This window comes from Cynocephalus volans, chromosome 9, assembly GCF_027409185.1.
Source record: "Cynocephalus volans isolate mCynVol1 chromosome 9, mCynVol1.pri, whole genome shotgun sequence".
NCBI lineage: Eukaryota > Metazoa > Chordata > Mammalia > Dermoptera > Cynocephalidae > Cynocephalus > Cynocephalus volans.
The window spans coordinates 99305325-99317850 of NC_084468.1; the positions used below are offsets into that span (position 1 = coordinate 99305325).

The window sequence follows — 12526 nt, forward strand, 5'->3', positions numbered from 1 at the left end:
TTTAAACTTTTATCTAAGCATGATTCTGGAAAAAGTACTTGTGATTTTATAATTATTCAAAATGTAGAATTCACTACCCATGATTACAAAGATTTACTGAATGCCTCTCATTTTTCCTCCCAGAAAATGAATTCCCTTTTACTATGGTCATAAATTTAATTTATTCCTATGCAAGTCTTAAAAATCCCCCAAAAGTCTCCAAAATTATTCTCTTCATAAAAATATCTATCTACCTACATACCTACATACCTACCTACCTATCTCATATCCATCTATCCATCCATCCATCCACCCATTCATCCATCTAATTATTTTCCATTAAATAAAGTCCTTCCAAAGGGATGCTAATAGGAAAGACAGAATTCTCTGCTGAGGCGATTCACAGGGTGTTGATTTATTGCTAAAAGATTTAGTTTTGTGTATGAAGCATCCTGTCCAGAATGCTGTTCATGAAGTAGTTTGGTAACCATTTCTGATATATTTGAACTGAAGAAATCTGACTACATTGTTGTGAAATATAGTTATTTGAAAAAGCATAGCTATTTAACAGTCCCCTTTTATTTACTTCTATCAAATGATTCACAGAAATTGCATTCCCCTAGTTCTTAAATGAGAGAACACATCTGAACTGATTGTCCTTTATTTCTTGTGACACCAAGAATTGTCTCGTTACTACAGCCTCTCTTTGACCTAATATTTTTCTGTATGCAGTACTTGTCTGACGTACTTCCTCCTTTCTGGGAGGAACATCACCAATAAATTTTATGCATATTTAAAAATGATTTTAAATTTAGTGCCCTGTAGGCTTCCATGAACACGGTCTGCTCCTGTTTTGCTTTGTAATATATGCCCGCAGCTAGGACAGTGCCTTAGTATCTGCTCAAGAAATGTTTGATGAATGTTCGTTCTCCCTTTTTCATCCTTGAACTTTAAACCACCAGTTCCCAAATACCCAACACCAACTTACAGCACTCTGCGCCTTATAAACAATCTATTTTTAAGCACCCCAAAATGATTGTCTTGATGTGGCCTAAATTAAATGTGGCAAATGCATTTCATACTTCTCTGGGTTTCATTTTCCAAAGGCTGTGGCTAATGCCACCTTACTGATTTTCTAAACTGGAAATTTTTACTTTATATACCAGTCTATTGTACAATTATGTTGCCCCTTACTCCATATTATGTCTTAATATACGTTTTTTTATTCCTAATGATACAGATTTTGTATATTTCTGGAAAAATCCATAGGCAGGACTATTTTAAACTTCTGACTCACTAAACTTAAAACCATTTTCCCAAATAATTTTTAATATTGCTAGCAAAATTATTTTCCCCTCACTCTTTTGACCTATTCTTTGGTCTCTGTAAAGGTTTTTAATTTATCCAACTGACTGAATTGAGAAGAGGTAGTGATTAAGCATGCACACCTGGAACCAAACTGAGTGATCTTGAATAAGTTCTTTCACTTGTGGTTGCTAAATTTTCCCTTTATGGGGGCGATCATAATGCCTTCCTCACAAAGTTGTGACGATTCATATGACAACACAGTGTAGGGTACATGGTAATTGCTTGATAAATGACAGCTATTACCATTTTTATTATTAAGGTCCTGCCTTGATCCAAATCTTCCCAAATACCATATTCCTATCCCTGAACTATCACCACTGCTAGATCTTCCTAATACTACCTGGATCTACATCAATTGGCCAGCCACCAGATGTACCTCAGACAACAGACTGTGGTCCATTTATCCACTGGGTACGGACTGGTGCTGACTGATGTACTTCCTTTATGCTGATATCCCACCACCTTGAACCTTCTCCTATTGCTTGTTTCTGGAACATCCTCAAATTGCCTGCTGTGCCTCAGCCATATTTCTAGGTCCTGATAATTTTCCATCTGGTGGATTCTACTGCCTAATGAACCCAAAAGAGTGGCAGTTATTCAAATACTCAAATAGTAATCTTTATTTTGAATATATACTTATCTTCTTTATGTTATTTGAATATTAACATATTTAATCTATTTTATTCAATGTTGCCTTTTATATTATAAATGTACTTTCAGTTGCACCTCATTCATTCCTAAATTGAAGGACTATGCTGCAAGTATTTGCTAGGTGTAAGGTCCTATGTTAGATACTGTGGAGTAATACGCTATGTTAAATAGTTGTTGTTCCAGGAGGGGCTTACAAACAAATGGGACAGCACCCATATGCTCGCTCACAGGTACCTTTGATAATGATGATAAACAACATTTCCCGTGTTTTTCTCTCACTTATAAGGACAAATTAAATATGTGACCCAAACACCTGAATTATACACGAATTAACATATGACCTGGGATATAGAAACAAAAATATATGGCACAGGACTAGTAAGAGCAACTTTTTGTTTAAAGCCTGGTAATAAGAAATTTTAGTAGTTGATCTCCCTTTTCATTTTATTTTATTGGTAAATATGCTATTACAAGCAGCATACTTATTAGACAGAGCATACATCTTGGGAACAAAAGGCACAAAACAATGCCAGGGATTTAGCACACTAAATGTGTGCATAAATTACCTCTAATGCACAATTTTGGATGCTCTTTGTATGTTTATGAAATGGCCTACTGAAACAAGTGCTGAGAACCAGACTCAGCTGAAGTCTACTCAGTCAGCAATTTGACAGAAACTTGGACAACTATTACAGAAATTATAACAAGCTCTCTCAAAAGTCCATCTCTGTCCTTTCCCCAAATCAGAATAAGAATGGGAAGCAAAAATACTTTCCCTCTTAAAAGAAACCTGATGGGTAATGCAGCAGGCCCTTTCTTTCGGTAGTAAGCCTCCCTAGAAATCACCTGCCTGAATTTTTAATTATTGACTTTAGATCATATGTCAGGAAATATCTTCACAGCTCATGTCCTGGGCCTGTTGCCATCTCTGAATGAAGTTCCAGTCTTTGAAAGGCTCAGCTGAGTCTGGACACTTATAGAAGTACCATATAATAATCCTGCATAATATAGCTTAAAAGTCATAGAAGATAATTCACACTTTTCATGCTTGGCTTTTACAGTACACCATGGTTACATATCATGGAGTAAAATGTTCCAAGTGATAAATTTATTAAAAAGAGCATCTGCTAAAATAGCACAAATGACGTGCCTGTCCATATACGTTCACTTAAGAGGAAAGTGGTACTATAGGTTCTGAGAGGTGACAAAAAGGGGCTCTGTACATGGCTAGTGAGAAATTTTTGAGGTGATAGCAAAAGTCTTGAATTTTCAAAGGAACTTGTTGTTTTTCCTTTGTCCTAATAGGTAAATTTGGTAAGTGTCAGTAGATGTACATAGTCCTATCTTGACTCTCCAAAAGAAAATGTCCTGAATCATACCTTGGCTTTTGATATTTGAAGATCTCAGAATCAACTAAAATTAAAAGGAATATTCTAGAAAATTAAGGTGACGTTTTGCTTAAAAATCACATCTTTGTGTAATTAAAGATATTTAGAGATCTATTCTTCTAAAATATTAAATAAATGGAAACTATAGATTTATACTTTATTATAACTAGAGAAGTCTGCACGTGGGAAAACAGTCTAGACCCTTCCACTGAACATATACAGTTTTAGACACTCTAAATTACCGTTTGCCACCTTTGTACTAATGCCTGGAAATGCTGAGACTTCAAACAAAGGATCAAAACTGTACAGTATTCACATTTGCTATTTTGCCCACCCAGGAGTTTTCATTCATTTAAGTTTCTAGGCCTTCACTATTTCTTTGAAATTCCACAAATAAAACTAGAATGCTGAGAGATGGGGACAGAAAATTAATGAAAGAGTAGTCACCTTGTGAACTAGTTCCTTTCTAAATGATCAAAAACTTTCTCATCTTCAGTATAACAGAAACTGAGTGAAGTCTTAAAAGTATTAGTATTTGTATGAGATTATAAATATAGGGATGTAAATATATACGTTACAAAAATATTATTTGATGATAAAATTTATTTTACTATTTTTCTATCTGTATTTTTAAAAGGCAGTACTATCTTGTCCCTAGGAATATAAACCAGGAAGCCTCAGTGTCCTCAGAATTTCTAGGACTAATATTAAGGGAACGAGAATGTCAGAGTACAAAATGGGGTTCTTTAGCACCCAATCACTTGGGCTAAAAATCTACTTAACTTTATCTCTATTCACTTCATAATTTTGATAAGTATTTACATAACATTAGGTGTATATAGTATGAATATAAAATAATATGTTCAATCAATGTTCACAGAACAAGTTTAGAATGAAGAGATCATCAGTCCTACTGAAAGTCACATTAAATGCTATATCCATCTTTAAAAAGGAAAGAAATATAGCAACCTATTTATGTAATGTTATGAAATTCTTTCTTTCTGGGTAAATTGGGGTTTCTTTAAGTTTTAAGTGTGTATTAGAGACGAAATAAGAGAGACTTGTGGTGAGGGAAAGTGCTTTTGTAATATGTTGGAATGAGTCCACACAACTTTATTGCTCATATTTTTGCCTTTACAGGCATAATTGCAGCTGAACAGTCATTAGGACTGTATGGTGGTTTATCTTCTCCAAGGGCATTACTCACCTTCAGGTCCCGATGGACTACGCCCATCTGATGGCAGTGTAGCACAGCCTCCAGGATCTGCTGAATGCAATGACTGCATGCAAACACCAGGGGGCGTGTGTTAGTTCCAAGCTTACACTCACTGTCTGTATACCCTCAGCGAGACTGGGTTAAAGTGCAGAACCAGCAGACAACTGGGGTTGTATTTTACCACTTTCAGTAATGTAAACATATTGCTCAAGTAGAGTGATTACTACCTCAGAACAATCAGGATCTTGCCAGAATGTGGATCCACTTGTTCTAGCAAAATCCATCTTGAAAATATTTTATTTCATTCAGGAGCTCATTTCCTGGTTATAAATTCTTCCAGGAAATGAACTGGAACACAAATATAATCTATAGCTGTTGTGCTCCACTTCCACCCCATGCACAAAAACAGTTTCCCGATTCTCTCCCATTTTTCCAGTTTCATTCTAAAAGCTGTCACATTTGCAGTCAAGGCACCATTAAGGTTAAATTAAGATACATAATGAATCTGTGATAAATCATTAACTTCTTGTGCTTTAATTTAGCTGGCAATTATTTTCTCTTGCCTAAGGGTTCATCAGACTCAAATGGAGCAATGTGTAACCAGTTGTTCTGCTACAGCAACCCATGGTCTCAGAACAGAAGTGGTGTTTAAATCTACAGGCGGACATACATCACAGGCCAATTTTATCTCCAGGCAAATGCTGGACAATTCAGGAAAACCTGCCCCCAAACTGCCTCTGGTAGTTTACTTCTTGGAAACTTAACAGGTTGTAATCTTGATACTGTACTTCCCTTTTTGCTATGATGTATATTTAGCCTGTAGATGAGCATACTGAAAGAGGCATCATGCATTATCATTTCATCATTTACTCATTTTAGGAAAAAGTTGGGAAAGGCAAGGTAACCATTTTAAATACCCACCCTCTGCCCTTTCCCCAGAAAAAAAACAAACTAAAAGAAACTCCTTTGATTCAGATTTATGGACTCCATATACTGACCTTCAGGTCCCTGTGAACTATGCCATTTAGGTGACAATGATTTACACTTTCTAGAATCTGCTGTATACAATGACTGCAAAGATACAAGGGCAGAATGGAAGGGAGAACATTTTAAAGGCACATAATCACATTGAATACAAAATAAAATGAAAGTTCAAACAAAACAAACAAACAAACAAAAATTATATTTCTTCACACTTTTTTAGCTTTACACTGGAATTAAGTAATGTGAATAAAGCTAATTCTGGTTCTAACAAAAATGACATCCAACAAAGAATTTGTGACAATTTCAGACAAAACAATTTGAGCTGTGTTTTTTTTTTTTTTCATTGTAAGTCTACAAATTAAATCATCTGTATACAAAAGTTAAAATTTCCATATTCAGGAAGAAAAATTTATAAAATAATAATTTATAATAATTCTGGGAAAATTCTTAAGAAATATAAAATTTCCAGGTATTACTCATACACACCTAAACTGTTTAAAATCTGAGGTCACAACTAAACATAGGTGTTGAAACAAGAGGGTAAACACAGATGAAGTGGCAGGTGAAACAAGGGTTAAAAAAAATGGAGGGACACATTTACCATTTTGACTTAGAAGTGGTGCTGCTAGTGTAATATATTAATAGGAAAACTAATGCAAGTCTCCAATTACAGAGGGAGAATTTAAAGTAAACCCGTAACATAAAATAAACCCCTTTTTAGTATAAGAATACTCTGGGGAAGGGCTACGGATCTTACAAAATAAAATAAAACAAAATTAAATTAAATTAAATTAAATTTAAAAATCCCCTGAAGCACCGGTAATTGTTAAACCCATTTCCATATACTTCAGTGAAGGAAAACTTTTGCTTAGTACTATGTCAAAATGCATAATTTATGCTATTCTTATTAAAGGCTCACTGATGTTGAATAGACTGCTAATTAAATTACAGAGGAGAAATCATCGATTGGTATTTATAAGGTCCCATGAGTTGTCATCTGACATAAAATAATGTAGAACATATCACACTGATGAATTTTATACAAGTTCACTGCAATTCAAATGCAAGTATGTACAGAACTACATTTATTCATTTAAGGATGAAGAAAACATTTTAATAAGGACATTTTAAACCATTAATGTATAAAATACTACTACTCTAAAGGAAATTCTTGAATTACAAAAAATAATCACCATCTGATTTATTACAATATAAATATCAAAACACTGATCATGATTGTGATTTTCTAGCTCGAATTCTATTAACAGTACCACTAAAAGAGTCTCACATTGTTTGCTGTTGACTACATAGCTTATTTCGGTATTGGTCATTGTTTTTAAACCATGAGCCATTTTCCTTCTACAATAATGCTCACTTTGTACTACTTTTTAGGAATATTCCTCTTTCTCTTCTTAAACCACAAGCATTAGTTATTGGGCCTATGGAATAACAGAAAATAAAGAAGTAAACAATAATTCATATGAAATGAAGTTTACCATTTCTTACTATGAGAATGGATTCAATTCTTAAATTTTTGAGTACTAGTAAGAGAACAGACTTTTACAAATCTTTTGAGCAATATCCTCTTTATGCTTGTAGTTGGGAAGAGAATGTTTCTTCTTGATTTTGTATGGGATCTATCTTAAAAAAATCCTATTGTTAATTACAAAACTTAAAATAAGCATGCATATTAAATGATACAACCCATAGGATCCTTTCCTATTGCCTACAGGGCTCTTTGGCAGTGAAAATAGTCTCCATTTTAATTTCAACCAATGTTTTTCAAGCATAATTACAGCCTATTTAACATAACTTTGAAAGGCAAAATTTAAAAAATTCCCTAACTTGTGTACTACCTTGATTAAAATTATTGCTCTCTCTCAGCAAATGGGTAAATAGCTCCTTCAAGGGCTGCTTTGAGGCTACTTTTCCAGGGCCTAATATGAGGATTTGGGATAAACAGCAAGTGACAATTCACTCATGGTAGTATAAATGATACAGAACTTTCTATTTGACTTTGGCAGTAAAAATCCCATTAAAAAATTACAGTATAGTCATGTACAGATAGATTCATGGAATGCCATAAGAAGGAGCAAAAAAACCAAGAAGATAAATTAGAAATTTAGAAGTGTGCCTGTGTATGCATGTGCTACTTTGGAGGGATGAGAAATCACAATATCAGCTGAATCTGCGGAGAGTCAGGCTACCGTGGGATAAGCAAGCCCCGGGAAGCTCTGAAAGTATTGCAGAATGGTGACAGTCAATAACTGAATTTTTATAGCATGTCATTTACATTGCTGATAATAATAACTGCACTTGGGCATGGAAAAATGGAGTAAGACTTTTTTTTTTTTTGGCAGCTGGAAGATACGGGGATCTGAACAGTTGACCTTGGTGTTGTAACACCGTGCTCTTACCAACTGAGCTAACCGGCCAGTCCTAGCATGGAAAAATAGAATTGAAAGATAATACAAATCCTTCCATGACCTTTCTGGAGTAACTGTATAAGTGACAACTACAGAATATATATATATATATATATATATATATATATATATATATATATATGGAATACCAGGGAAAATTAATACCATACAGTCTAAGTAATGTCCAAGTGAGTGCATTAATGTTACTTCACTCCAAAAATGTTGCCTCTGGGTAGCCTAGGAAGTTTCAAATTAGTCAAAATCATAGTCTTTTTAAAACTTCTGTAAAGATTTTGGCAGTTAACAAGTTTGGGAAATTCCTCTTGAACCCTCTGAAATACCTAAATAAATATTGCTCAGGTCAGAGTTCCAAGGGTTTTAATGAAATTTCCGAAGAGTTAAATAGCTAGTAATAATGCTTTAAGGAGACCACCGAGGCTTTTTTTAAGTCTGTTTCCATTTTTTGTCTAGACGTGTGCTGTTCAGTGGAACTTTCTGTGATAATGGAAATGCTCTACATCTGCTTAGTCCTATTGGTAGCCACTAGCCACTTCTGGCTGTAAGCACTTGGAATTTGGCTAGCCCAAATGAAAACTGAATTTTTAATTTTACTCAATTTTTATTAATTTAAATTGAAACCGAAATAGCCACATTTGGTTAGAGCCTACCTCTGGGCAGCCCAGTATCTATCTAGAGACTAGAAGATTTCAAACTTTGATCTCTGATCTTTGGTAAAAAAAAGGATTTTTCTTTAGCAGACATCATTCCAATTAGGCAGGTGGGTGGGAGTGGGGGTGGGTTGCTTGTTTTTTCTTTTCTTTCTTTCTTTCTTTCTTTTTTTTAAATAAAATAGGCATTCTAATTATAGATGATAGATATACATAAAGTTTAGACAAGATTTGTAAATTTTTTTTCTAAGAATCTTCCTAGAGATCCTTAAGAGAGAAATGTCAATTAAGAGAGACTCATCATGATAAGTCATTCAAGATGGTATTATGAGATTCTCATAAATACTAAGTGTCATGATGCATTTGCAAATAAATATATTGAAAAGGTGTCATTTGTATGTTTAGTCTTGTATCTTGCCCAGGGCAAGTCACTTACCTGGCATCGGCTTCGCTGTAATATTCTCTTGCCACTATGTCTTCAAACAGTTCACCTCCAGTAACTCTATGAAGACAAACAAGATAATCACATTAAAAAGAAGAAAAATTAGATGTCAATAGGTTTGCACTATTGTTCACGTAGAACTTTTTTTTAGATTATTTTCCAATCAAAACATAAAATGTTTTAAAACCTCATGAGACATAACAGTTTTCATAACAGCCGAATCTATATTAATCTGAACATTTCCATCTTTCCTATATTTTTTAAAATCAGTGGATCCTGAGGTCAGAATGTTCTGTATGCCATAAATATATTCAGCAATATCTTTTACAGAAAATGATTTCTACAAAAGTCTTCATTTCAATTCTCCAAATATTAATTGAGGTCTGATAAAATGTATGGCACAGTTCAGGAACATTTTCTGAACAAAAAGAAATGACACACATCACGGCTGTTGAGTTTACAGCCTGTATCTCTATGTGTATCCTTTCAATTTTGTTGTGCGCATCTTTAAGCATATACATTCTCCCCTTGCAAATACACACATAGAAATAGACACTTTTCTCACAAAAGTGGGATCATACACTATATAAATAATTAAGGTAACTGCATTTTTCATTTTACATTACATCATGTTCACTGTTTCATATCAGAAGCATTTTTTCCTATTTAAAATAGCACAGCAATGAATAGAGATATGCAAGTGTGTATGTGCATGTGTGCACACACATGTATTTGTATATTTGAGGGTATTTCTATTTCTAGAAGAGAAACTCTTACAAGTAAAATTTCTGGGTCAAAGAGTATCCACATTGAAATTTTTGTTGAGAAGACAGGGCAAACTGCCTTCAAAAATGGTTGTACCCCCAACATTGTGAAGGCGCCACAGGCCCAAATCATTGCAATAATAGTTATTATAATAGTATAATATCAATAGTTATTATCAAAAAATACCCATCTAATTGTAATAAAAAGCTATCTCATGTTAATATGAATTTCTTGATTATTAGTGAGGTGGACCATTTTCTCATATATTTATCAGCCATTTCTTCTTTTACTGTGATCTGACTTGATTTTAAAAGGAAACTTCAGCTTTGGGTTTCACCTTCTCATAACTAACATAGTGCTTACAATGTGCTGCACAGTATACTGAGAATTATATTAACTCATAAATCCTCACAATTATCCTCTGAGGTGTGTTTTACCATTAGCCCAGGTAACATATGAGAAAATGGAGGCCCAGAGAAGTTAAGTAACTTGTCCAAGATTATACAGCCTTAAGTGGCACAAGTGGGCCATCCACTCCACAGTCCGTGCTCTCAACCATTACACAGTGCAGCCTTTCCAATAATTGCATTGCCAGTCTTTCCAGAAGCTTAGAAGGCATGACTCATTTGGAAAAGCATCAAGCTTGGTGTATGAACATTATAAAATGTGAGATAAAATGGTTCTAAGATAGTTTTTGTTCTCTTGTTTGCCTTTTTGTTAATTAAGTTCTGAAACAGTATCAAGTGACAGCATGTTCCAGAGATCACTAGTTATTATTCTTTTCTCTATTCTCCTTTCCTAAAGAAAAAATAGGATACTAAAAACTGTAAATTTGTCTGAATGTTTACGCAACCCCCCGCCCCCACCTCCACTGCATTTTGGATACGTATAAGTCCTTTACTGTCAGAGCAATTATTTCCAGTCCTATTATTTTTACATATAAAATCTGTACCTAAAATTATCCTATAAAGCTTCATATGAGCTTGTTTTGAAAACCATGGCTACATGTACATGTAATTTTAATTAACAGCATAGCTCTTTTTTTCCAATTAAAATTTATAATAATGATAATGCAATCATACAATGTGCCCTAGATAAATTATAATACAAAATAATTAAATAGAAAGTACTTCCAACAATTCCATTATTGTCCTTATAATGGTAACAGTTTTGTAGGATTTCTTCCTTTGAACGTGACTAATGTAGATATGACATATATTCGTATTTATTTTTGCATAAGTACCTAGAAAACCTGAATATACTACAAACAATTTTTTATTGCTAAAGTGTTTAATAAATATTTATTTAAAAGTCTATTGTCACTAATAAAATTGCTGCTGCTTATAGTAGTTCCTTAAACATATTGTTTGCCCCATGAGAATCGTCAGATCCTGGATCAAATTCTGGATCACTGGGATCTTGACTTACTGATCTTTGTTATGTTATTACCTAACGCAACATTTACACAGAAATTTGTTCAATTAATGACCGTTGAAGTAATGACTAAATGAATTAACGCAATCAGAAGATAATACTATTCATTTCATTTACTGTAAGTCTTGACTTTACGTGAGCTTAAAAAGGAAAAAAAAAATTCACACACACTAAGATAAAGTTTAGTTATACATGGTAATTTATTTCTTAAGGGGTAGTATTTAAAGAAGAATATTAAAGAGTCAGGGGGACTAACATTCTGGTAATTTTTTGTGAAATATAATAGCTTTAAATAAATTTGAAGGGCATAGGGTTTTACACAGTGAGTTTTGGATCATGTGGCTAACTGTTCGTGACAGTACTCTCTCTCATCTTCCAGCAGTCATTCTTTCTGTTATTTAAAAATATCCTTATGCAAATGCAACCATTTTATCATTTTTGCTATGTGTGTGATAAATGTCTGAGAAAGAAAAAATGGGAGTCATAATAGAATTTGCCGCCTTAAAGAGAAACTATTAAATATTCTAAGTTTAACACATTTCTGTAGTCACATTATTGTTTAATGGAGCACAAAATTAAGCAGTAGTTACTACAGATTTTTGAAAATTTTTAGTGTGCTATGCGAAATTTCATACAATGCCACAAATTAAATCAGTCTCATGAATGAACTGTTACATTATCTAATTAGAGATTTTGTAAATAAACTGGTGTCAGAGTTCTGCTACGATATGAAGCATTAATTACCATTAATGAATCTCTAGAGCACTAGGGCTTACAGGGAAAAATATAATTCTAGAACCATAGAAAGATGAGACTCCACATATTAAGATAAATATTTCTGTTATTGTTAGGATTTTGATTCACACTGTGTTACCTTATAGAATGAATTGTTCTGTTGTTTCTAGTCTATATATTTTTAAGTTATATCAGAAATGGCCAAGAGTAGTTTCATCTTGATTAAAACATTTGTAAAATTTCATGAGTAACATAGCTTTGACTATGACACTAAGCAGCAGGCAGAGTTCAAGACTGGGCTTTGGAAGATAAAATGGGGCCACATAATTCAAGAACTAGCATTGACTTGGAGATTAGAGCCAGAGCCTCAGGCTGGAGCCAAGTTGGAAAACAGGAAGCAACAGCAGGGCCTGATGTGGATTGAATGTCCTCCCAAACTCACTGAAGCATAATCCCCACTGTAATAGTTG

The 12526-nt window shown here is 33.8% G+C and overlaps 1 protein-coding gene across 10 annotated transcripts in view; it reads right to left on the reverse strand.

The window, feature by feature from the left end:
• Window positions 1–12526, reverse strand: part of CAMK2D (calcium/calmodulin dependent protein kinase II delta) — a 290657-nt gene that overhangs the window by 76668 nt on the left and 201463 nt on the right. For all 10 annotated transcript variants that reach the window (XM_063107301.1, XM_063107302.1, XM_063107299.1 and 7 more), the window contains exons 5-6: window positions 9117–9182; window positions 5601–5673 (exon numbers count right to left, since the gene is read on the reverse strand). In XM_063107301.1, coding sequence (XP_062963371.1) covers window positions 5601–5673; window positions 9117–9182 — 139 coding nt within the window. The remainder of the gene's footprint in view (window positions 1–5600; window positions 5674–9116; window positions 9183–12526) is intronic.